This window comes from Schistocerca piceifrons, chromosome 3 (genome assembly GCF_021461385.2).
Source record: "Schistocerca piceifrons isolate TAMUIC-IGC-003096 chromosome 3, iqSchPice1.1, whole genome shotgun sequence".
In the NCBI taxonomy this organism is placed as follows: Eukaryota; Metazoa; Arthropoda; class Insecta; order Orthoptera; family Acrididae; genus Schistocerca; species Schistocerca piceifrons.
Genome location: NC_060140.1, coordinates 717,857,181 through 717,885,051, shown reverse-complemented (window position 1 = coordinate 717,885,051; position 27,871 = coordinate 717,857,181). Strand labels below are relative to the sequence as shown.

The 27,871-nt window shown below is 42.3% G+C and overlaps 1 protein-coding gene across 1 annotated transcript in view; it reads left to right on the top strand.

Moving 5' to 3' along the window:
* The first annotated feature begins 8,765 nt into the window (after window positions 1-8,765).
* LOC124787839 (transcriptional regulator ovo-like) overlaps window positions 8,766-27,871 on the top strand; it is a 129,225-nt gene continuing 110,119 nt past the window's right edge. Inside the window, exon 1 of the mRNA XM_047254781.1 lies at window positions 8,766-9,475. Coding sequence (XP_047110737.1) covers window positions 9,253-9,475 — 223 coding nt within the window. The 5' untranslated portion in view covers window positions 8,766-9,252. The remainder of the gene's footprint in view (window positions 9,476-27,871) is intronic.

The following is a 27,871-nucleotide window of genomic DNA, read 5'->3' as shown; positions in this document are numbered from 1 at the left end:
CACACCAGTCGACTTTGACATTTTTTTTTTGCCTTATGACATCTCAACATCGTGACTGTTTCACATTTTTTTTTTGCTGCTGCATTGTATTATTCTGTGTATAATTTTGTTTTTTGAACACTGTCAATGTTTTTGACATATTACGTTTTCTGTCATGTTATGCTGTAGGGTTAATTATGTTACCATAAACCAGTCATTATCTAGAGGGTATATGATTTAAATGCAGGACATTAATCTTTGTTCATCAATTTCAGAAAGGAATGATGATTCTAAGAAATAAATTTAACATAAATGGGAATTTCACCTACGGAATAAACGAAAGGAGATGCAATAACTTTATGAGGAAGAGTAAAGGGATCAGGATTAACAAACATTAACAAGAATATACTATACTCATCGAAGAATAGCAGTCTTAACTAATTTTTTCTTTCAGAATACAAGGTGATTGATGCAGGCTGTCAGAGAGAACTACACATCTTAGTTTTAGTGATGAAATATGCTAGAGATAAGGAATAGTTGAATAATGAGTAATGAAGTGATTTTTTGCAGATGATAATGAATACTGATGAATAATGATGAAGGATATGATGTTATGAATAATGAAGTTTTTCTTTACAGGTGATGATAATGGTGAAGTTATGATGATATGGATAATGAAGTTTTTTTTTCTTTACAGATGAGGATAATGTTGAAGTTATGTATTTATGCTACGTAGTTATTTAAGTATTTGTTGCAGTTTGCTTTGACAGCAGGTGTTACATTGCATAGTAGGATGACGGAAAGTTTTGGAAAGGACAGCTATGGAATACATTTTTATACACACTTCACTGCCTGTTAATTCGAAGTTCACTACTTTTCAGCATAGTGTGCGTTTCTTCTTTCAGGTCAATAATCCGTTTTTGTATTTTTTCCAGGAGAAGCTTTTCATGATACTTACTAAACCTGTTAGTTATTATACCTGTTCTAGTACTTGCATTTTTATTTTTTACCCATTTGTGTCTATCGCTTATAAATGTGATCACATGTACTGCCTTGTTACATAACCTTGCTACAGCTGACTCATGACGAATGACGTTACCTATCCTCATTTGCAGCAATAGGTCAAAAACAAATAGTGTTATGTTTCAGCAATTAATTATCGATCCCAACGCAATGCATTGCTAACAAAAAAAAAAAAAAATGAGAAAATTCTGAATAATACTGATCAACTCTGAATAGCATGTCACTTGAGTAATGACCTCTTAATGAGACTATATTCAAAATAATGCTTTGTCACTAGCTAATAACTGCCACTGTCTATTATAATGATACTACGTATAATGCCTGTGATTATTAATGATTTGCCTGTAATTAACTGATTTTAACAATGACTTTGTAATGGTCTGAATACTACTGAAGGAGGAACACTGTTTACTGTAATGTTACCACTTATAATGCTTGTGATTACTAATGATTTGACTGTAATTAACTGATTTTAATAATGACTTTGTAATGATCTGAATACTACTGAATGAGGAACACTGTTTATTGTAATGAGTACTTGTAATGCCCATGATTATTAATGCTATGACTATAATTAACTGATTTTTAATAATGACTTCGTAATAATTTGAATAATACTGAATGATGATTCTATTCAATACTTGCTGGCCACTGAGTGCCAATAATTAATATCACTTGAAGAATTGTTATTAATTATGCCATTAATTAGCCCTTTTTTCCATGTTGACTTTTCATGTTTTGGTTAGTGGCCAATGAGTGCCAATAATTTGTATCACTCAATGTATTATGTTAATGCTAGGCCAATAATTGACTCTCCTTTTTAACTAAGACTTCTGATGAACATTATTCTGTCTTACTAAATATACTTTGTAACTGGCGAAGGACCGCCACTGTTTATTGTAATACGATTACCCATGATGCCAGCTAGTGATTCTTAATAGATTGTAATGACACATAATTAATTAACTATGGTACTGTTTAATAATGCTTTGTAATTAATTAAGGCTAATAATTGTTACTATATTGAAATGACAAATGATCGATTAATTAACTGTAATTAGACAAATGATTAATTAATTAACTGTAATTAGACAAATGATTAATTAATTAACTGTAATTAGACAAATGATTAATTAACGACAAATGATTAATTAACTGTAATTAGGAAAAGGCTAAAGATTATTATTGGAATGACAAATGATTAATTAACTGTAATTAGGAGAAGGTTAATGATTCTTAATTATACTCTGTAACTGAAAAGAATGCGATTATTTCATAATGCTTTGTAACCAGGAAAAGAAGGCTACTGATTCTATGTAACACAATCAATGAACATTTTTCTGTAATACTACATACTTGGTACAGAAATGTTCAATAAGTGGGCTATGAATGCCACAAACTGTTAATTAAGTCTGTAATTGTCAATATTATGTGACTTGATGTCCTTCACCTCATAAGCTGACTACCCTGAATTACTGCAATGTCCATTTGTCCTGTTTATCCTAGTGATCATGGAGCACTATCTTTGGTTTTGCACTAATTCTACGTTGGTGTGCCTTGTAAGAGTGTGGTGTTGACACGACATGCTGTCCACCACCATGAGCGATGAAGACATTATTATGGTCCCACTGTTTGGTGTACGTAATGTACTGCCAAAATGAAAACATGGAACATTACTACGACAGTTCAGTGTCTTTGCTACACTGATAAATTCTGATGGGAAAAGAACTTCAAGTTGTGTCACTTGGTGTTGTACTTCTGTGGAAAGATATGGACTTTCAGAGCAGCTGTGTGCAATCTAAAGTGCTACAACCATGATGCAATCCTTCCCTTTCCTATCCTGATTCTTGTCACATAAAGAAAAAAATTTTTTGGTAACATCATTTATGTTCATAGGTTATACATTTTTCGATTCGCTGAACTCCAATGCGAGTACACTTATGTCACTTGTCAACATAATATTTTTTGCCAGTCTGTTTATTTGTTCTGAATATGCTAAAGAATTTTTTCAGTGCCTGTGCACTTTATCTGTCAAATAATTTGTATATACTTTTCTGATTTGCTACTATGTTTTGTACTCACATTTTGTCTTTGTCTGATATATTTTGTACTTAGTGCGTGTGCACAACATTTAAATATTCTGTAAGTTGTAGGATTTTGTTAATTAAAGAAAAATTTTGCCGCGATTGGCAAGTCCAAATGACTCACCATCGCTGCCAAAATTTTGCCCCCCCAGTGGAGGGTTATGAAACACGTATGTAACGCAGCAGCGATGGCGAGGCATTGTAGCATCTGTGACCAGAGAGTATGCGCTTGACCGCGCGAGTGTTGCGAGCGGTTCTCAGTCAGTAGCAGTTAGTCTGTCGTTGCGAGTCTGTCAGTTCAGTCGTTGCGAGTCTGTAGCTCTGTCTAGTTGAGAGCAGTACTCAGTCTGTAGTCGTCATGCAGAGCGGTCGGTCAGTAGTAGCAGCCCAGTGCGGTTGTGTGATGTAGGCGGTCGGCAACACTGGTCAAGATGAGGAATAAGGTATACTGTTAAATAATATAATCATTAGATAATGAAAAATTTTATTTATTGTAATTATTCTCCAACAAGTCTCCCAATAATAATTTTTTATTTCAAAAGCATTTTCTCAAAAATTTAATTTTTTATTGAACTCAAGATTTCGTTGCACTTCCCATTTCATTCCACTTCTTTTGAAGAAAATTTCCACTAAAATCACAAAAAAAGAGAATATTATTATTTGCGATGCAGTTCCTCCAAGCGGTGCGCAACAACAAGAGCAGATATGTGACATCCATTTATTCTGAGGTAAGACTTTAATTCTGATTGTTTTTACACAGGGCCAAAGACCGATATTTCGGTTTAATTGAATTTTCTTATCACTGAATAGACTTTAATTTTGAAGGATTTATATTTGAGTCAGATTGCGTATTTCACATTTTTTGTTGCCATTGTCAGTACATTTCATTGTGGGCAGGTTACGCATAGAGCAATGTCCATCAGCATTTCTAATTAGCATCGTCCTTTCTTTAAAAATTTTGTGGGGAGGTTACACTTGGCTCCCCATTTCTATTAAGTATTGTCCATTTTCTTTCTTTTAAAATTACGGTGGGAAGGTTACAAGCTATGACACGATGTAAAAACGAAACACGTAAGCACTGAATGTGGCGAGAATTATTCAAATTATGTAATCGATTTAGCTGCATTAATGAAAGTTATTAGCGCAAATAAATTTATCTCACAATGTGAATAATTCTCGCCACATTCAGTGGTTATAAAAATGGTTCAAATAGCTCTGAGCACTATGGGACTTAACATCTGAGGTTATCAGTCCCCTAGAACTTAGAACTACTTAAACCTAACTAACCTAAGGACATCACACGCATCCATGCCCGAGGCAGGATTCGAACCTGCGACCGTAGCGGTCGCGCGGCTCCAGACTGAAGCGCCTAGAACCGCTCGGCCACTCCGGCCGGCTCAGAGGCTATATTTCTCGTTTTTACATCTTGTCACACCAACACGACCACCACAATGCTGCAAATAAGCAATAGATATGTACCACCTGATGAGGAATCACTAGGCGATTCGAAACCGGCAAGTGAAAATAAAAATTGAAGAACAAAACAAAGGGCGGCGGGTTGCAATAATTCCTGGGAACCTTTATTCATCACAGTCGCAGTGTTCCACATCCATAATGAGTAAAAGATTTATTTCCTTATCTTTTCGTTATTCATTTTCGTTGACATACAACAGGGTTTCCCCTGTTTATTTTCCCATTCGAGATTTTTAATTTTTCACTATCAACCGTACAATATTGGTAAACGCATTACAGATCTTTTGCAATATTTCTTAACTCGTTACATTCGCTGGACATGATCATACACAGATGTAGTTTAGGATTATCAACTAAAAAGATGTGGCGTCAAAAACCATATTAATTAAAAACAAAAGTATTTCATGATCTTTCCTTCATGGGGTACCACGCTCATATAGAATTTTTGAAAGAAATTTACGCCTTTTGAATGTTAATTGTACGTTTAGTGTACACAATCATGATTTCGGCTTTGTAGCCATTCTCCAGTGCAAGTGTTTAAGTGATAAAATATGTATGACCTGTCTGTGACATTTCATGATGTCTTCGTCGAAAATACGTATTCAGAGACAGGTTACACATAATTTAACTTTTCAATATGTGCTTGAGATGGCTACAAAGACGAAACCATAACTGTGTACAATAAATGAACAATTAACAGTCAAATGGCGGAAATTTCTTTTAAAACAGTAAGAGTGGGTTTACTTTGCATTGTCTGGTATCAAAGTAATCTTCTCCAAAAAAAGCATCCAGTGTACAGCTATCGCTGCTGTGAGCTTGTGGGTGCTATTCTGTCATTCTGCGCAACGGATTAATCTGAGATGTACCCTTTACCCTGTGGTTCCTGCAAGATACAATTTCCAACCCCACACTACTACAGAAGTCAGACAGAAGCTTCTAACGTTCTAAAGAGAAATGCCTGAAAAACTTTCAGCAATAAATATCTTCTGGAGTAGTCCGCTGTAAGGAAATGACACAAAAATTCACAAAATTTCTTACGTTACTAGTGGGATACTTGGGTACTGGAGTAGTGCTAGTTAGTGTAAGAAAAACATGAAACTAACGAAAATTATTATTTATTTTGCAAAAATTCTGAGAAATCACAATGCCACTTTTAGCTATGAACTGAACAAGTTATTTCTGGGTTCTTTTCGGAATGTGAAGTTACCTCTTAAGGATAGGATTCGCTAATGAAATTTCTATACAAAGTTTAAGATTGTTATTGACTTGGCAGAATGGCTGAGAGCCGCGACTACTCAACTTGAATAATTATCCGTTAGAATGTTGCTAGGTAGCGTCGAGGCTGTCGTGTGTGAAATACACTGAAGTGTACTGTTGTGGAGGAAATATGGGGCTCGCAAGAGCTGTAGCGCACAATACCGTAAGCTGCGATGACTGCTGTCTGCGCCGCTCGCTGCTGACAAATAAGATAACTCTCGTTCTATCTGGATTGACCTTCACCAATCAATCTCTCCCTACGCCTTGATGAAGTCAGGGACTGCTATTCGCCCCTAGCCTAACTATTAGCGTGGTACACCGGTCAGTTAACCAGTCCACCGCAATGCCACTCAAAAATTCGCTTGCAGGCGTTTAACTATAACTCTGTCCGTTCACACCGCACAATAAGTGTGGGGTCCAACACAGCGAACAACGCTTAACTGCAAGTACTCAATATAGAGTTGCACTCCAATTCGCTCTCGACAGAGGTGCTCTCCCAGTGAAGTACTGAGGAGTGATTTGTTCCTCGCTCTTTGAGTACATGTACGAGCGCGCATGCTCTCGTTACATGTTCTCGTTCCAAGAGCGACAACGGAACGTCGCCTCTCCACGCCAGACGGTATATCTTTCGGTCTCTTCCATTACTCCTTCAGCTCAAGGTGTCAGAAATATCGTCTGCCAATCAGCATTGCTCTTCTAAAACGGGGGAATGACGTTTCGTTTAAGGCGACCAATCCGGAAATCTGTAGCATCGGCGTTTGGCGTTTGCTGTCTCCCTGTGAAAATCACTGAAACTGCATGCTATATTTGTAAAGAATGCGTAGGCTGGGCGCTCCCACACAATGTAGCGGAATTTGCTTTTAAGTTGAACACGGGGTCATTCTTCCTTTCACTCGGGCAAACGCTGTCTGCTCTACGGGCGGTCACCGGCCGACATAGATAGGCTGGGTCGCCCCCCGGCGTGCGGTTTGTGTCTCCCGAACTAAAAACCCCTCCGACGGTCGTGTCTTGAATGCGTGTGTGTACGCCAGCCTCGAGTATTAAAACCTCGGAGCGCATATCGTTTACTTGAATTCATACGACATTGACTTTATCTTATGGAGTTTGGGTTTGAATGAAGTGTCTTGATGTGCAGAATATGATTGTGAGGGCGGAATATGTCAGTAGACCATGACGTCTTACACTGCTTTGAGATAGAATGAGTTTTATGGATCTGTTGCCAAAACCCACGAAATCAGCTATGTCAGAAGTGACAATTTTTTAATCTTCCCACTGTTTGGTAAATTTCTATTGGTGTCTGTGTCGGGTTCAATGTACTGTGCAAATGTTTGAGTGGAGCGTAAACAATACTCCCTATAAATTATACAAAGGATTTTTGCCCGAATTTGCATAGTCAAATAAAAAGAGGAAATAGACAAGTGGCGTATCAAATTGTGAGGTCTAGTTCTGGAAAAAACGCCACAATTCCGCCCAAAGCCACCACGGACGTGTGAAACGGCGTGAATGTCGTCATACGCCCTCTTACCCACTATCATCCCTTCTTTTGACGTCCTTGCGTTGGAGGTCAGAATCGCAATATCCAACATCGAAATCACGTGGTTTCTTACACGTGGCCGAGAAAGGCGTTTCAGATCCACGACCGCTCACAATTGAAATGACTGAAGCCACCCGTTTCGCAACATATTTCGCAGTTAAAAACGACAGTTCGCCGTACGATCTGCAACAGAAAGATGTTCTTGACAACTTTTGACACTGCTGACACCCTTCGAGGTTTCAGCCTTTCTCTAGGGGCTCTAGGGGCAATGTGGGGCTGCATCCCCGTTGAATGTGCTCTTTGGAGTGCAGCGCGATGCAGTTTTTGCTGTTGTGATGGGTTGGAATCACTAGGGACCGTTCAAAACCATTCAACGAAATTTCAACGTTATCCGGAGCAGCAAAGGATACTTGACTTTTTTCAGCCCTCCTGTTTTCGATTCTCCTGTGGCTTCATCAGCCGGCCGGGGTGGCCGAGCGGCTCTAGGCGCTACAGTCTGAAACCGCGCGACAGCTCCGGTCGGAGGTTCGAATCCTGCCTCGGGCATGGGTGTGTGTGATGTCCTTAGGTTAGTTAGATTTAAGTAGTTCTAAGTTCTCGGGGGCTGATGACCTCAGAAGTTAAGTCTCATAGTGCTCAGAGCCATTTGGCTTCATCACATTGTAGTGCAACATTAACATAGACGTGAATAAAAGGGCAAAGGGTCCCTTTAAGACTTCCCAGTTTGGCAACAACCACAGTGCCACCCACACAACTTTGTTGAGCACTTTAGAAACGTTCCTCTCAGAAACTTCAACACGAGTTCAGCCTGGCGACTGCTCTAGCGCTTGAAGGTAACAGGTGTCGAAGTGATTGCTCAACTTCCGAGGTGTGGACTTTTTTCCGAATTTGTCGATACCTTTGCTGTTTGCAGCGTCGCCGGACCCGAGCGTGACGTTTCTGGGCCCCACGCTTCTGCACCATCACTGAAGAAGGTTGCAGGCACCTTTGAGCTAAATTCCTAACTTATGCGTCGCAATGGCAGACAACTACTTCTTCGAAGAAGTGATCCTTCAATTCTGTTGCGCATTGTACCTCTACGTAGAGTAAAAGTGGATAAAGGTGACAGTACAGGCGGGAGGGGCGGTATAACGCGGAAAGTGTTAGTCATTTCTGAAGAGCGCAGAACGAGAGCGAAGGAGGGACGCAGCCGCCGGCGCGGCAATGGCGGAAGCCGGTCGGCACAAATCTGTAGCGGTCGCCCGCAGTGGCAGCGAGGCCGCAGTGGTGGGGGGGCTCGCCGTGATCTTGGCAGTGGCCGGCGGCGGAGCGGGCCGAGTGCGGCCGAGCGGCGCCGACCGCAACCGAGCGCGGCTCCCCACTCCTCGCCGTGGCCTCTGCGGCGCGACTCAGGAAGCGGCAGCGAACAACGGTTCAGTCGGTCGCCGAGCAGCGGTTGTTGCGTGCTGTCCGTCCTGTGTGCCTGCCCGCCAGCCAAGAACAGTTAACTCTGGCTTGGGATGCTCCGCAAGGATTATACCTCGCTCGGCGTCTGTCTTCGCTAAACGAAACTCGATCCTACCTGTTACTTCGCGATTCACCTCCCAGTGTGTGTCGTCAATTGTTCCATTTTTTTTAATTTTATGTTTTTCGTGGAATTGTGTGACCTTGAGCTTCTAGACCCTTCCGAGAGCCCCGAGGGATACATTATCAAGTTACTTACCCCACAAATTTGACCGCAGATAGTCGTGGGCTCAATTTTCTTTTTATTTTTATTTTTGTTTTGTGTTGGTGCGCAGCAACGTTGCCGCGAGACTAGTCCCCTCGAGGCTGTGTGACCATGTTAAGGAGCCGCTCCGCGGCCGAGACAGAAGGTAACTGTTGAGGAATCGCTGGGTTCGGTGCAGTGAGTGAATCGCGAAGATGCCTAAGATCTTCCTGATAAAGAACCGGCTGCACCTGCAGCAGCAGCGCCTGCTCGAGTCGCAGAAGCGCGCCACCGAGGATGCGCCCGCTCTGAGCCCGCCCGGGTCGCCGCTATCGGAGAGCCAGCAGCACCAGGCGCAGCCGCTGTCTCTCATTGTGTGCAAATCGCCGTCTCAGCCATCGGCGCAGCAGAAGCTACCGCCGAGAGCCTCCGCAACAGGTGAGTACAGTACTCTGGTCTTCTACGGGACCCCTGCGTCATCCCACCGCGGTCGTGCTTGTTGCGCGCCTTTCAGGCGTTAAGGGGCTTTTTCCTACTCCACTGTCCAAGTGTGTATCCGAGAAGCCTCAAGACCCCTGGGTCAGAACCGTGTATCTGTACTGGAGTATTTACATACACAAACTATGCATTGAAAGGACCTGCTTTACGCAGAAATCTATGCCTCCAATGCCCTCGACATCTTGCGGATCATCTATGTTATGCTTAGAAACGCTTCTCCAACACTTTCGCACAATTTTTCATTAGTCTTGTGCCGATGTTGAGTCCCGGAATGAGTTTTATGGCGTTGTAAAGTCCGGGCAAGTATAATGAAATTCCAGCCCGTATCATAACATCAGGCTGTTGGGTTTTCCAAATCTTGGAACATTGTGGAGATTTTCTTTAGCCTAGGAAAACCATATTCCCCTATATTCATCAGACGATATCTTTGGAAATTGAGCCAAGAAAGCACGGCAGGTTGCAATTCGCTCCTGTAGGTAATCAGATAATTCATTAACAAACTTTTTCTCAAGTCCTTCCATTTTCAAATATTCTTGAATGTGATCATGCATAGACCGACGGCTACAGACATTCTCTCCCTCATTTTCATGGAAAAGAGGACCTCTCGTACACCCTGTTGATAGTGTGCCCGTATGGTTTGCCCCAACTGCTTAATTTTTAACTACATTTTTCCAAGCTTTGCGGAGACACAAGGCTTTGAGTTATGTTGGATAATGTCAGCAATCAAGGTTAGATGTAACTGACAGTAAAAACGTCACTTTGGAATGTTAGCAAGGAAAAACAAGTCGAGCTGGGGGATGTTCCTTCCACAAACAGAGTAATTTCCTGATTTTAATCTCCTCATCTCGCTGACAATGTTGTCTTGGAGGCATGCAGCTGCAATGTATTTTACTATGTGAAAGATTAGACTTCCTAAAGATGCTCATTAGTGATGTTGATTATGCACATAACATACATGGTAGATTTCGGAATACACAATGCAGCATTTGTTTTGGTTGGTAGTCCGTTTCGTTTGTACTACCAAAAAGGTAATAGTTTTCACATGATTTTACGTGATCTTACCTACTTTTGTAAAAATGGTATGGTAGGGTGTATTTTGTGACAGGGTACCGACGATTATCGGATATCCTAGAATGGAAGTATTTCATTGAGTCGGTATAGTTGTCGTTAGTTTCCTTGATATATCTGACGATGGTATGTTTCGAAATCGGTAATGCGCGTAAGTTATATGAATAACCGACAGCAATAAATTTCCGCCTGAGGAATTCTTTAATAACTCACGGCATCAAATAAACTCTTGTGGGGCAGCCGTAGTACTTTCGGTGTAAGCCGAAGGAAGGATTTCTGTCTGACGTAGCAAGTTCGAAACTGAGGGTTAAGTTTTTTGAGATTGTTCCGCCGTGCAGGAGGACAATAACATCGTTCTCACCTTCCGCCCCCCCCCCCCCCCCCCCCGCTCCTCACTGCAGTAACCCCTTCACAAGGTATTACTCAAGTTATATTCTGACAGTTGTTTACTGTAATCAGCTCACAAGCTACGTTCGCGGCACGATGCTGGTTTCACTGTCGATATTATCGTATCAAATGTTGATCAACGCGTGAAGGTCAAAGCGGATTACCATATTATAAGTTCATTCCAGGAAGACATCATGAAGCTCTCAACAGAACATGACGCTGCTCGATTTAAAATTTTTATGGTGAAATTTTTGTACTTGGTGTCCCACCTGACACCTTTCCACGTTTGAGGTGATGCTGTCAATGTTAAGAAGAGACCTGTACGTTCCACTAAAATCTTGATTTCGTTTACAAGACAGTTCCCCTTTGCAGCGTGGTTAGTTGGTGTAAAGTTAGACCTTGCCGATCGAAATTTTCGAATTAAATACGGGGAAAAGTGTTATTCTAGTCCTGCTTTTGCAGATAAGTACTATAGAGTGAAGACATAATTTGTGGTAGTGCAAAGATGGGACCATGTTCGATTAGCCATAAGTAATTTCCTTTTAATGTCTCTCACTTGTCCAGATGCCATTAACAGCAAAGCAAAAATTAATAATAATTATTATAACAATACGGTAAAGTGCTCGGAGACTGTGTAAAAGAAACGAACTTCTAATAAGCAACTGGGATGCTCTAAGATATCGGACTCAGCCCCTCCTCCCCTCCGTTCGGTTACGTGGCATTGGTAGTGGAAGCTGAGCAAAGGCAGTAAACCATCTAGACTCACTGTAATGCCCGTGTAACAGGAAATTCGCTAAGAGGAAAGTTTCCCGTGTTTTCCTTATACTAGGACGGACTAAAATAGCATACCGTATTCGCTCTTGCTCCTAGTGAGTCGAATCTCCGCTTAGAAATGTGCAGCAACAGCAGAGAGCAAGAGAGTTGCAATTCTGACGAAACCGCTACACGGCCTTCCTCTCCCACAACTACAACTTCGCGAAATTCGACCTACCGCGGTTCGGCGAAGATCCTTCTGGGTTTTCCATCCCTTTCAGGAACTCCCATATTAATCCCACTCTCGTTTAACGCAGCGATAAATCGTTATTGGTTTTTTATTCTAATAGATTCTCAGAATGTTTGGTATATTTTCCGCGACCTTAGATTTTGACCTTGTCATGACGTCCGGAGGACATGGAAGAGGATTCGCGGCGCAGTCAGGCTCATACTATGTCCAATGGGTGCAATAGGTGACATAAGACTTGTGAACTACATACTGGACGTAACTAGCCTTTTGAGAGGCTAATGTGTTATACGAATTTCTATTTACCGCCATTTCTGTTTCCCTCTCGAGAGGGATACTGTCCTTTTTTGAAACTGTCCTGATGAAAACCCTGAATATGCGCAATTTTAAAATGCTGGAAACAGCACTGGTTGAAATCCTTTCTACAAATATGACGCCTAGGAAGAGCAAGAGGACAAAAAATTGTTCTGAGAAAAGTGTCTGAAAATTCCTTTTGGTGATGATAACTCGACCATATTAGACAATATTGATCTCCCTCACTTGCCGTTGTCCAGGACCATTGTGATAATATTGAATGTTTTGTATGTGTACACCCATTCTCAGTGTACGCAATTGCTTGTCGGCAAACTTACCATTAATAAATCAAAATTAAGGTTTCACCCTTTAGCATTGATTCGTTCCAATTACTGGGTGACAAGCATCGCTAAGTTCGTAACTGACCTGCAGAGGGATGCAGGATGTCAATAGTTTAGTCATTATAGTCGAACGCCTCAATACGGTATTTCCTATAAGCCTGTAGGTAGCGAGAAGCACCTGTAAGATTGTGTCCCGTGGGAGGCTGGGTCTCGTTGGTGCCAGAGATGATGGACAGGGAAGTCGCCGGTGCTGTTGTTGGGCCCGGCGCGCTCTCCCCCCAGCTCTTAACATGACAATGGGCGCCCAGGAATGCACCGGGGGGCGAGGTTCCCGACTCCACGGCAGTTCCCCTTCTAGTCAAGGGGCCACAACTAATACCTTCTGACATCTACCACGTGCCTTCTGGAAGGTCACTCTGGGGCCCTGCAACATTTAATTACGTGGATCATACTATACGCTAAGTGATCACAATAGTTCGGTCCGCAGTTGGCTGTCTCTTGTGTACTATTGTTAGTTGGTTGCATGAAATGTTCACTTTCCTTCTTTTGTATAGTGTTACGCATCACCGAATTTGCTGGATAGACAAACAAGCAATACACCTCTCCTCTTCCCGGAACAGTCGCGTTCATCTACTTCTGTAAGAGGACTCGCAAACTCTAAACTTTTGTGGTTACAACAACTTATACATTCATTGGCTCATCTCCATGGTCCTTAAAATGTGTGAATCACGGAGAAAACGAAATCAGCTTTGGAAGTATTGTAGCACATAATGCTTTCAGAACTGCATGCCACACTTGCTAGAAGTTCGGCGTAGTCCGCCTGCGTGCTAAACAGACGGAAGGCATTAAATGTCTCCGGACTTTCTTGGTTACTTTCAGATTACTGTCAGTATTTTCGATAAGTTAAAACCTTAATGACAAGAGTATTATGCAGACATTCCGAATTTCCATCTCCGAAGTGGAATCATTTCATTCATAAGCATAACCTGGGTCCTAGATTCCGTAGATGTCAAAGCAAGCATATGCGTCATGTGTGTTTAAATTGGTTTAGTAACAGCACAACGTATTTAAAATCATACACATAAAGTGTCTGATACCTTCCGTAAACACAGAAAACGTTTGCACTGGAGACTTCAATAGTGGATCAGGAGAGGAGCCTTAAAAAACGTAACTCCCGTGTTGTTGCCACAGGTAGCGTGCATCACGAATATTATATGTAAACTATACGCCTACTAAATATTTCTGAGGTGGGAGAAAAAATTTTTTATTCAGTTTCTTAACTTAAAACTCCATTCCGGGAAAAATGCAATGGTTCTCTCAAGGCATCTCGGTTTTTCACTTTTTTACATTTAATAACGCGGACCCGACGAAATCTTTCAGCATTGAGGAATAATCAGCGAGGTGGTTGTTTTTTAGTGCGATGTTTCACAGTGTTTCATAACATCCCGTCCAGAAAGCACAAGCATGTATTTTTCTACCCAGTAGTGAGTTAGCAGGCTATGTTAACTAAAAACAATCGTACCAGTTAGCTCTTTCTACAACTTAGAGCCCATCAGTTGTTAGAACATTTAGTCGATTCTACTGTTTATCCTGCTGCCTCATAAAGCGCAGAACTTGATGGCTGAACAAGAAAATTTCGTAAAAATATTGTTGAATCTCAGCGTGCTCCGACTGTGCTTACTGTCCAATGAATGATGTAACCCGGCTTCTTATAGAAGGCATATTATTAGGTTTGCATTAGTTGCTTCATACAGCTTTTATAGGATCTAGAAACTAAATTCATTAGTTATATGCACAGTTGCATTCCTATTATTCGCAAGCGTTGTTTTCCTGATATTTTAAAAGTTGTCATTTGTGGAGATTGGGGGAGGGGCCTTACGTTTGTTGGACTTCTAAGTAGGAGTTCAGAACAGAAATTTAATTCAGTACGGCTCTGCACTGAGACGTTCTGATTACATTCCGTGCTTACCCGCTTCAGAAGTTGGACTTTCTTACACAGCTTCGGAACTATAATTCCTTCGGTTCGAGTATCGTGTATTATTTATCCCTTACTTGCACCATCATTTGTTAATATGAAGTGTCAAACTGCGCCGTGGTCCGAAGTCCTCTGTAATCTGTGGATGCCCTGTAACTGGCTTGTTACTTAAAAAACACTGCGGAGCTCAAACCTGCATTCAGGATGTAGAGAGCTGCACTTATTAGTCTAAAGTAACATTTAGCATGGAATTTAGCGTAATAACAGCTTGCCTAGAAATAAGTATACCAGTACGATATTGGAATTTTTTAAATTCCCGGTCCGTTTTGACAGGCGAAGAGAACGATTTCCAGGGACCTCGTATCATCCTCCCCCTTTGTGTTGCTGCCGTAAATCGACATCGGACAAACCGCTTCTGCATCAACAGGCGTCAGCTGTGACAGTTCCTTATATTTATGAGAACGACCCCTTGTTATTTCTAGAAAAGACAAGCAAAACAGAAGATTAAGTAATTTTCCTATTTGGGTTAACAGGCTTCTTGGCCCAAAACTTCGAAGTTTTTGGAGCTGCACGTCTGGCACATCTCACTGCATGGAGGTAAAATGTGGACAGCGAGAAATGGGTTAACAAGCTAAAATTATTTTAAGTGGTTTTGTATTGAGGTCGTCCGTCTTCGGTCTCTCAACCCTATAAATGTTCCTGCAAACACTGAGAAAATTCTGCTGGAGTCAAGGCATTCTCCTTATCCATAATGCGGACGTGAAAGCACCGTTGACGTGTTAGTTCAATATTATACTAAATTAATTCCTCCTTTCTTCCTCTCCATTGGCCTTACCGAGGGAATGTGTGCAGTGTTGCAATCGGGAGAAACACAATGCATCTACCCGTTCTGATTAATATTTTCATTTGTTTCTCTAAATAATGTGAATTTTCGGATAGCGTCTTAAAGTACACGTTCGCGTTTCTCCTCATTGATTGCCCAGATCCCGTCGTACTTGGTCTTTGATGCCCTATCTGTCGCGAAGTAGCTGTTCTTTAGTCTTCGTTTAGTTTCCGATCCCCCGTTTGCTGTCTCAGTCTATTAGAATGGTAACACATATCACGTACAAATCTTAGATGAGTGACTAAAGTAGTTCATAAGTTAGCCGAAATGACGATGAATGAATGAACCCGGATAGCTGCACCGGAGTTGACCTAAACTCTAATACACGCGACAATCAGTACTGGTTGAAGAAGCTACAACTCCAGACTGCTTAGTGAACGGACTACGGTTCAGAGTAAGTATGCGGATTATTTTACTCAGTGCGTAACATGGGTACGGGAACCAGACAGGGAGTTAATTGCCCCATTCCTCCTTAGGAATGTACTTGGTCTCCAGTACCGCTGTGGAGTCGGCCTTTTATTTAGCCGAGTGACGTGCTTCCGCCTCGGCGCAGGTGTACGTTGTTGAGTAACTTTTAAAGTTGCACGTGTGCTCAGAGTTTACCGCTATAAGCGTCCGCTGCAACCTCTCACCAGGGGGCCGTACGTTCACAGCTGCAACTCCAGCACAGCCTGCCACTGGTGCTTACCCCATCTACTATGGATCCGAAGATGTGATTCATGTCCATTGTACCCTGAAACTCATCATGTGCAGGTGTTAGAGGGAGAGAGAGGGAGAGATTATCTGGGGACTAGGGATGCAAAAATTTTAATCAGATGTGTACTGTCGGACGCATATAGAAAAATAAGTGACAAGGCCAGTTCCTTTGAATATTGAAGTGGTTTATCACAAATGGTTCCATCGCATGTTGTATTCAGATAGCATTCTGATCTGTGAGGAATCTTACCCAGGGAGTTAATGAAGACAGCTGAAATTTGACGGTCGCTTACACCAGAGCATAAAACTTGACCCAATGTGAATTTTAATGTGACGGAATCATCAAAGTCAGAAAGCACGAGGGCTACAGTGACTTGTTTGGGATACTAATATGATGATGAAAGTGCTACCACAAATAGTGAATAGCATCGTGATAACGTGAACAACGTCAAAAAATATAATAGATAACTGTCGTATGGAGTTGTTCGGTGGTTTGGGCCTTAGCTCTTCAGCCGCTTAAATCGACAAGTTTAGTTGCAAGTGTAGACGCCTTTACTCTTTTCAGAGTTCAAATGTTGCTCGACGGTTCGTAGACGGTTCAAAGCGAGACGAACTAATCACTTTGTCTGGCAACCATATTTTCCTCCCAGCTTTCTTCCTCTGTTCAAATTACATTACAATAGACTTCGGCACCTGCGAGTCCAGCTTAAAGCCCCTGAACGTGCACTTCGTATGTTGATGAGGGCACTCATCTACATAGATACGAATTATTGTGATCTAAATGTAATAAAGGTAATTACTAATTACAGGACCTACTTGAGGGCCTACTATGTCTGGTTTTGCTCCAGAACTCTTGGAGGCTTTCCATTCTTTCAGGTTTCTTAAAGGTTTAGCTTTTGGGTTCTCGGTTATGCGAAGAGGGTTTTACATTTATTTAAAGTACATCGCAGAATAATTCGAAAATTTGCATGAATAACAGCTGAGAAATAATTGGCATGATAATGTGGTAGTTGAAAACCCAACAAACTAGTTTCCTTAAACTTTACTAAATTATTAAAACAAGCTCCGGAACACTAATATGAAGAACATACATGTGAATTTAGCGGAGTTTGTTCAACTCCTGTGACCGTTCGAAAGTAAGAAAATGAGTCTTTTAACCTTGCGATAATGCAATCGGCAGATAAGGTGGACTACAGTAAAGTCGCAGCCCTCTGGGACGACAGTGGTACGGTTTGCCCAAGGTCAGAGATAACTAGTCGAGCTGCGTGTTTCCTTGCGCCTTTAGCGTTTGCTCCACGGTGGATTGTTAGATGCTTTAACGTAGACCATTTACTTCTTTCGCACCGACTTTACCACAAAGGACAATTTTACCACATTGTACTATGATCAGACTGCATATAATTTGAGTTTATGTACCATGACGATCACATCTGAAGGTGGTAATAAATTGCTGAAACCGGTAAAGTGAATATTGCAGTAATTACGTGGTAGTGACGAAATAATTATACAAGCTTGTAAATAGACCAGCACCGTTACCGATTGTGTCAAGTAATGGTGTTTCAATTCAGCCGTACTAAATGCACTCCCAGAGAATCTTTCAAACTGATTCAGTTAATGTAGTTCAAGATTTCTTTCGGAACTGTACTGGGTCGTCTTGAACTATTAGTCACTTTGGTACGATGGCATAAAATAGTCTTTTGATCAATTCGATATTAGAAAACGTTGCAGCAAATATTTAATTAAACATTGTTGACGGTATAGAGGAATAACTGCATGGCAACGATGGAAAATGTTCTCGAGATTTGTCCAGTCGCCTATTTTTTCTAATATTTCTAGGCCATAACTACCTTTTCTTCGTTGTCTTCCTCAAGAGCTGGGGCTGACACTCATGATAGTGCCTATCTATTATTGTTTGTGGCATCCTCCAAATATTTGTAGTGAACAACCATACTCTTGCACACGAGAGCAGTCTCCGATTTATTAACCCATGGTACACTTACGTCCAGTTTCTTCTCTGTGAGAAGTGTTATGCAGATAGCTTATTCTGAACAAAGTAGTTTCCTTTTAACCGTATGTTAATTTTCTCATTCATTGCCTTTTGTAAATCATCCATTTGTTCAAACCGATCACCATTAATCGTCTTCTGGAGATGTTTTGTTTCCCTGTAATCAATTAAAAGTACTGAAAAAGTGAACAAATTCTGAGGATAGACCTACAGTTAAAGTATTAAGAGTACTAGCAAATGAAACAAAAAATACTGTGGACATTAAGGTAGGAAGGAAAAAGTAAATTATTTTATCAAGATCTTACCGTGTTCTAAAATCTTTCTGAAATAGCAATAATTGTTTCGATCTCTGCAAGTAAGCACATAGCTTATGCTATTCAACTACGATAGTATTGCACTTGGCCTGCGATGGTCGTTATCGGATACTTGACGTTACAGTAAACACACACAGTGGTGACTGAGGAAAATGCATCACGCTGAACGCTTTCAGGACACTTGTACGTATACTGTCAAGTGGTTCAACATGTCCTCGTGATAAAACACGATGAAACCTGAGGACAAGCTGACCGAAGTGCCCCCACTCCCAGATGCAATAATATTGTAGCGAATATCACACACACACACACACACACACACACACACACACACACACACACACACACAGGGGGAGAGAGGGGGCTGATTGTCAGATTTTATGTCCACACAGTGCTCCTAAGTGGGCATCACTTCCGCGTGCTGTAACGAACCGTTAGCCACACCAGTTGGAGAAAAGTAAATTATTGTGCCACGCACAGTCAGAGGGCCAGCTTTCGGTTCTGACCTGTCAATATAAGGCAAAGACGAGTGAAATTTTTGCGTCTCTCCTCTGGCCAGCTACACCCTCGGCCTTGGCCGCACGCCCGCAACCAGGAAGACAGAGCGAGGTCGTTGACCTTCCATGTCCGCTGCGCTGCGCGGCCGCGGGCAAGCCCGCCGAGGAGACCTCTGTCGGCCGTCTCCACAAACTAGGAAACGCTCTATGCGTCACTTCTACCGCAACTAGAAGTGGTGGCGCGCAGTCTACACTGGACTCCACAGGATCCAGAAGAAATCCCAGCAGAGAAATCGAAACGTCGATCTTCTGAAGAAATATGTCGCGGCCTAAGGACCTAGATGATTTTCAGTGGCTCTGTATCCATAGTAATGGAAAAAAGTAAACAGGTAAAAAGTGATGCCACGGCGTAAGACTGCCCATGTGTCACGCTGCAAGAACTTTTTCGTCCGTGTCAAAGTGGCTTAGACTAGATCATGTAGTAGTTCAGTAAAACTTGGAAACGGCTTGACCTACGAAAGATCATGACTGAACTGGGTAGTCAACTGCGTTGTCTGAGAACATGGTACGATAAAGAATTTTTCTGTTAAAGGTTGACTGTATACACGGTGTCTTATCTGAGAGTTGATTGGCATTTGTTCCCATGAACCAAACAACCCAACAATATGTATACGAACAGTCTTCACCGTTGCATGTATCAACGAAAGACGGTGAGACAGCTGGTAGACGTGGTATTGTATGTCAGAGTGGGTGTGGTAAGCTTCCCCTTTCAGTAATTAACAAGACTGAAACAGCGGAGAAGGCAAGTGCATGGCGTGCAGCCTCAGGAAAGTATTATCACTGGAAACGTTTCTCGTACCAACCATTCCTTAAGAAACGTTCTAGTCGATTAACATAAAGTTCCTGATATTTCCTTGAGAATAATCTTGTAGAACAGTAGCTTAGTAGAACAACTCATGCTGATTTTTTTTTTAATTCGTACTACTCTAATTGTAAGCTTATAAAACACAAATAAGATTCGAAGAACACTTGCATCGCTGCATCAGGCCATTGCCCAGCCCTTTGGCAGAGAGCGTAAAAACATCACTGCTTCCTCATAGTACTCTCACAGGAAATAATTTGTGTACTAAACAGACTGGGTTTTCAAAATTTCATCCAAGGAGCACTCGGTTAGCACTCTTCATACACAGTAGATTAATTGGTATTCGGCAAAGTCGAAATATAACCACAATGTATGGTACCCGCTAAATAGAACAGATGCAAGTATTTCGCTCACAATACAATTAAAACTGATTTTGCTAACTAGAACAGATATTGTAAACATTTTGTCAACAATACAGTTAAAACAGCTGCTTGCATTGGACATGGTGCGTGCGCCGTCACATATTAAGAGTTAAGTTATCCTTTATAAAGGACTCAAAACCACTATAACTGAGATGAAATTTGTTTCCTGCCGTTAGGTAATACTAGTTTGACACACATTCCTAAGATGATTCGGCGCAAAAGCCTTGTCAGCGTAATACATTTCAACAACACGTGTAAATTAAGATAGTCTCGTTCGGCTCTCGTCTGCAAGTTACGCTTGTTTCTGCAAAGTCAGTTTCACGAGAATCACAACTACGTGCAAGCATAAGGAAAACTTTACAAGACACAGTGCCAAAGGACAAGTTGGCTGATAATTTGTCTGAAAGAATACGTTTACAATCGCAAGGAGCAAAACAAGGTATTAGAGGGAGAGGATTTTTCCAATAATCATTAAGGAAAAGGTTTATCGCCAGGTGTACTGCCGGTAGCTTAAGTGTAGAACCTAGTGGAACTCATTTTGCGTACTACTTTTGTACATAGCAGTAGCAAAAGGTCATAAAAATAACAAATGGTTACGCGGGCCAAATGCTATATACCGGGTGATCAAAAAGTCAGTATAAATTTGAAAACTTAATAAACCACGGAATAATGTAGATAGAGAGGTAAAAATTGACACACATGCTTGGAATGACATGGGGTTTAATTAGAACAAAAAAATTATTGCTAGACGCGTGAAAGATCTCTTACGTCCGTCGTTTGGTGATGATCATGTGCTCAGCCGCCACTTTCGTCATGCTTGGCCACCCAGGTCCCCAGACCTCAATCAGTGCGATTATTGGCTTTGGGGTTACCTGAAGTCGCAAGTGTATCGTGATCGACCGACATCTCTAGGGATGCTGAAAGACAACATCCGACGCCAATGCCTCACCATAGCTCCGGACATGCTTTACAGTGCTGTTCACAACATTATTCGTCGACTACAGCTATTGCTGAGGAATGATGGTGGACATATTGAGCATTTCCTGTAAAGATCATCATCTTTGCTTTGTCTTACTTTGTTTGCTAATTATTGCTATTCTGATCAGATGAAGCGTCATCTGACATTTTTTGAACGTTTGTATTTTTTTGGTTCTAATAAAACCCCATTTCATTCCTAGCATGTGAGTCAATTTGTACCTCTCTATCTACATTATTCCGTGATTTATTCAGTTTTCAAATTTATACTGACTTTTTGATCAACCAGTATTTGGAACGCGATTTTACACATGTAGCAATCTGAACAACGGAATGTAGAGACAGTTGGATGCACAGGAAACTTGGGTATGGAAGAAACTGGAGTGCGTTGAGAAGATTGGATGGGGAACGAGGTGTTGGGAAGATTCGGGGAGAACATAAACCTCCTGCATGTTACAGGGAAAATAAAATTGACTATGCCACATCTAGAAACGCCAGTATTTTCTGCAGCAAAAGATTAAAGGAATGGTAAAGGGAGGAGGAGGAGGAGATACCAACCAAGGGATAGTATCATTGGGGAAAGCGATGACTACGTGGAACTAAAGAAGTAAGCACAATACAGGGAGACGTGGCTAAGACCTGCCACAAGACAGAAGTACTAATTATTGGTTACATTAGCTGTTCGTTCGCGGGAATATTGATCTGCTTGCCTTCCCTACGCCATAGAAACAGAGACAAGTCTCTTAAACATATATTTATTCCTGCTCAAAACCTCTAAGCTTCTAATTTTTTAAAGTTACGTTGTTAATTCCAACAGTGAGGTTATTCCTTGCCGACCTGCAGTACGTTTTGTGTGCAGTATAGAATGTCTTCTCGCTGCGCGGCGCTTTGAACTGTTAAGGTTGGCACCGCTCGCTCGCAGTGACCTGCGCCTTGCGGAGGTCACGGCTGCGGAATGCCGCCACGTCGGCTGCCAGCTGGCGGACAACAGCGATTACCTCTCCCCGGAGGAAGGTACTCTGCGGCATTTTCGATACACAACTTATTTTCATATTGCCAGACTCAAATTTCGTAACAGCTCGCTTTTTCTGCAAGCGGTTAGCTAGTTTGAATCATGCTCCTTCTGCTGTTTTCTCATTTAGTGAGTAAACCGGTAATCAATCCGAAGATTGTTCCGAGCACCACAGTGCTTGACTAGCCGCGGTCATGTTGAACTACTGCAAAATTTCGCAGTAAAGCCATTGTCAAAGCAGCATACACAACAGTGTACGAAACAGCAATAAGGCGTACGCCGTCGCTCTAAATTGCTGCACTTTAATGTAGAGAGAACTAAATTTGGAAAAAGAATGACATCGGAGTAGTTTTCCACCATAAACTGTATACTAACATACTCTTTAACAGTAGAGCAGCTATGCAGATATATGGAACTCTGGTGCCTCTGTCAAACTCTCCCTTGAGGTACAGGAATGTATTATATTGCACTGCAAAACTTTAGGACCTGTGGTATACAGAAAGCTGAGTCACATGGCGTGAGTTCAGCATGACTATAGCGCCAAATGGGGCTGGCCCCGCAACACAAGGCAGTGGAAGAAACGGGGAAAGAGAGTGAGTGGCAAATAGCGAGTAGTTACGGTGCGCTGTGTTGCTCAATATAACACGGTCCGGAGACATCTGGGTGACTTCCTATAGGGAAGAATTATTGGCAAACTGGAAGAGAGATGAAGTGTGAAGATTGTAGGCCAGAAGTTTGGTATTACTCACAGCATTATTTTACTTGCGTGGAGAGTATTCCGAATCATAGACACCGCTGCGCTGAGAAGACGCGGTCAACCACGCTTAATTACAGCAGCAGACAAGAAGGGTCCTAGGTCAGACAGCAGGTGCAATTGCAGCTAAGTTTTATAGGCCGCATGGGGGTGGTCTCTTTGCCCGACGACCAGTACGTTGTGTTCCGTTGATATCCCCACATCGGCGCAACCGTTTCATATGGTGCCAAGAGCATCATACTATACTATATTATACTATACCCTTTCCTCACGTACGTCTTTTCGGGAGGTGCATTCGGACCTCACTTCATTTTTATGGATGGCAATGCGCAACAGCATCGAACAGCGCCCATATAGCAGCTGTTGGAACATATTTGGTGAATGCACCGGCCTACCTGTTCCCCAGATTTAAATCCCATCGAGCACATGTGGGATGCAGTGGAGAAAGCGCGTCCACGTGCACAAATGACAGCAATTGTCAATGACGCTGATGGAAGAATGGAACCACCGGACCAGCATGTGAGCACGTTGCAGAGCACGGATTGCTGTCCGTGATGACACACCCTATTAAGAAACATGTCTTGCCTTTCGTAATGTTCAGGGTACCATCATAAATCGCAGCGACTTCCGTGCAGTTATTGTCTTTTCAATGACGTGTCATTTCTGTTCGTGTCATAGCGTATTTCATTTCTTTCAATCATCTTCTGTACTGTACTGTAGCAGTTCTATGTGTGGTTGAAGTCTCATAAAGCAATGTTACTTGGCAGTGACAAATCATGCGCAAAATATTGCGTTCTTAAGTTCCGCACAAGAGCGCATAATTTTGTGCCGGTGTTCGTAGTGACAAACACTTGGCTGTGGAAATGGCTCACGAAGTCACCGCCACATTTTTAATAGCGGGCCGACCGGTCCGCTGGAACAGTAAACAGAAAGATGAAACCCCAAACACTCTGATTAAATATAAGTCGGTACTTATCTTTATTACTGAAGATACAGAAACACAGTAGTGAACTCGGTGTCTACAGAAATCTGTCTAGTTCGAGTCGGAGCGGCTAGGTCAGCGTCGGCTGACGACAAACAACTACTCTGCTGCGATGAACACACAACTGACTAGCAAGTACACAATTCGGAGGCGAGTATACAACTGAGCGGCGAATACAGAACTGTCCTAGCGCTCGCGACTCCAGCGCTTAAGAAGCCAGCGGTGGCGCGCGCAGACTTGCGGCGATTTCCTGTCTCGCTGGCGCTGCTTATGCGGACGGCGTCCGTACTTTGATGCTGCCAACCTTTTGGCAGCGGGCTCGGTTGGCATTACTGGCTAGGATACAACACATAATAAAAGGCAAGGCATAGGGATGCGCATGATAATTCACAGAGTAGGTCTACCCACAGAAAATAGATTTTTTTCGAATATGATCTGGCAACTTGCAGCTTACATCATTTTAGGCGAACTATACACGATCAGAATAACGTGGTTGACAACCCTCATGCCAGCTACCAATCGGGAATGAGGTTGATCATGCCTTCTGGTCACTCCCTCAAGTGCTAGTAACAACAGTGAGCTGTTGCAGCTGCAACCATGGTGTGCTCGCGGGCCAAGGCGAAACGACAGTCCCCCCTTTCACACTAAATTGTTCTCACTTTATTTTAATAGAGTTGCTGTACTATGTAAGTAAGAAAGGTTGAGTGGACAGTATGGGGTAGGATGGGGATAATCATTAGGACATCAGTCACACGTCATGTTTTTTCTTCTCGGGCTTTCTCACACTCCACATGTCGTGTCCATTATGACGTTAGACTGACTGACGAGTTTACAGTCCAAATAGGGTACTGAAGAGGGGCGGATATCGAGCACCAGGCTGTCCATTAGCAGGCGTGGGCGAGGCGCCTGCCCACTCACACGGCTGCTCGCTCCGCGCCTTTCTCCACAAGGACGCCCGCCGTCTCGAGACGCGAGGCCTCTTCGAGGCTCTGAGAAAACAGCGGCCCACATTCCCTGGAGAACGATAGCGCTGGCTGGAAGGAAAGGTAATAGCGCCGGCCAATGATGGACGCACCGCAGTGTCCGCAAATCTCTTCGCAACCCACGGCAACGTAAGATATGCGTCCGGAGTGGATACATTTCATCTCATTATACGACCGATACGTATCTCCCTCGACTCCTCCGCTGTCGTAACGGACGTATTCTTCTCTTATGACGTTTGTCCTGACGTAACGTAGCGTCTGTACAGTCGCAGAGCGCTTCGTACCCCTCTGCATCTCTTGTTACGCCGTAAGTGTGCTACCGAATATGAAAACGCAACAATTAAGATCACGGACTGGCGCCCGAAAGGAGCAGGCTTTAAAGCCTTGCACTTCAAGCCTGGTTTGTTCCTCCTACATTAGTTCCAGTAACTGGATAGACGGTTCCACCACCACTTACAACCAGACAGTAAATGCAACAGGTGAGTGAGAGTCACTCTCACATTATCCAAACGCATAGAAAGAAATTGGCATATCAATTGGAACACAGACTGAGCATTGTTCCAATCCCAAATGTGAGAGAAGAATGATTGTTCGTATCTCTCTGCGGTTACTAATAGGTATTTTATCTTTACGGTCAGGACGCGAATGTCATGTAAGAGGCTGAAAAGTGTCAATTGATTCTGTCCTGAACGCCAGTACGCGGTAGATACTCTTAGTTTAGGTGTTTCAACACTTCTATAGATGAGGCATCAAGGGATCACAAATTTAGCTTTGGAGGGCAGCGTGGAGGGTAAAAATGGGAGACCAAGAGATCAATACACCAAGCAGATTCAGAAGGATGTAGGTTGCAGTAGGTACTGGGAGATGAAGAAGCTTGCACAGGATAGAGTAGCATGGAGAGCTGCATCAAACCAGTCTCAGGACTGAAGACAACAACAACAACAACAACAACAACAACAACAATAGATGTACGCCAGTCAGACAATTCTGTAATCACTAGTTTTGCTTCTCTCTGTATAGCGCTATGAACACTGTCAGTCAGACCCTACATGTAGCCTATGAAATAGAGTAGTATTCCAGGAAGAGCAACAAAAATTTCAGCCAATATCTTTCGTAAGTGAAATGTTTTCCAGTGTCTTAATGATTACAAGCCTAATATTTGTTTCACTTACGTCTGAAGCTGTGACTGTTCTAGTTATTGTGCGCTTGAAATTTTACACTCGCGTATTTGCATTAGATGGCCGACTCTATTTACGACAGTCTCGTGTTGCCAAATTTCTTTCATTAAGGACATAATTTCTATTTGTCTACATTAAGAACGAGTCATTGCACTAAGCAACAATTTTGTCGAATTTTACTAGACGCTACTATAAATTTAAACAAATAGTTTACTATGTCATTTGCGAAAAGTCATATTTCTACTTGGTATATCAGCTAAGTCATTAAAATATAATACGAACAGCTGCAGTCCTATAGTACATTTCTGGGACACATCTAGAATTACTCCTGTACCAATAAATTACTCTCCAACTGGGATGTGTTCAACTTGGACTGAAGTACTGTGTCTGGTCTCAAATCAGACTAAGTATCCTGTATCAACGCTTCTTTTGGATATTGTATAGTACAAAATCGAAAGGGTTTTGAAAATCTAGAAACACTCGCCTACATAAATCCATTACACTTCGAATATCCTTTCGAAGCCACTATGTTTCGTTTGCTATCTTTACTACTTGTCACGGGCAAGACCGTTTGACAAGTCGATAAAAGAGGATTTTCTTTCGCCGTAGTTCGTTGTGCGTTTGAGTCACCTGCGATAGCCACGTGTTGCGACATAAGTAGGCTTTGCGGCCGTTTTTCCACTGACATTTTCTGCAGAGCCTTTGCCTTAAACACGGTTCTTTGCAGCGACTTTCTTGGCACTGACATCACGCCCGCAGGCAATGCGCTAACCTCTGCGGGGAACGCTCGTACGTCAGGGCCCTGGCCGTACATCTTGCGCAGACAGGCATGCGCAACCGTTCCGCGCGCACGAAACGGCCTGCCTGCTACGGGGCGAGCTCGTCTCTGGTGAATCCCAGTCCTACTCTGTTGGCTCCGTCAAGGGGAAAAGCAGCCTTTGGGACTAAGAAACAGCTGAGGGCATTCCGATAAGTGCAACATGTTGCAAGGCTGGCAACTGGCACTATTTTAATTTAGCGGTATCACATACCAACTTCACAGAAAAAAAAGCTCTACTATATCAGCTAATACTCCAACTTCTGGTTTAGCTGGAAAATTTGCGTATGGGCTTCCTGGATGAGGTGTGTTCATAACATCTCTTCCGCTCGTACTATTTAAATTTGCTGTGCTTTGAAATGAATCGGCGGATTGTTGCATCACGCCCCGGTTAAATCAGTGCTCATGCTCCAAATAATTAGGCGCTATTGGGATGTTAATGTTTAATCTTCCCCTTCCTCTACAAGGCCTCCAAATAAACGTCTAGTGTTTAGGGATCGTTTCTGCAATTCAAAGTGATTCTGAAGTTTGGTAGAATTAGGAACTGCGCGGAAGACGTCAAAGAGCACAGCGACAGAGGCAAGGATTGCAACAAAATGAGCTTCACTCAGGTCTACCCATAGGAGCATCCCCCCACCCCTCACCGAAGCCAATTTTTTAAAAAGCGTTTGATTCATGTCTACTGTACTCTTAAATCGTACAGGATGGAAAAAACATTAAAATGGTCATTCTGATACGTCATAGTAATACTTGTTTTGACCATGAATATTATTTACTCTCTTAAGGGTTCACGATATTACATTTTATACAGATACTAATTTGACTGTCTTTCTCTAATCTTTATACTAACTGATTAACATGCTTTTTTTAAAAAAAGGGAAGCATACATGC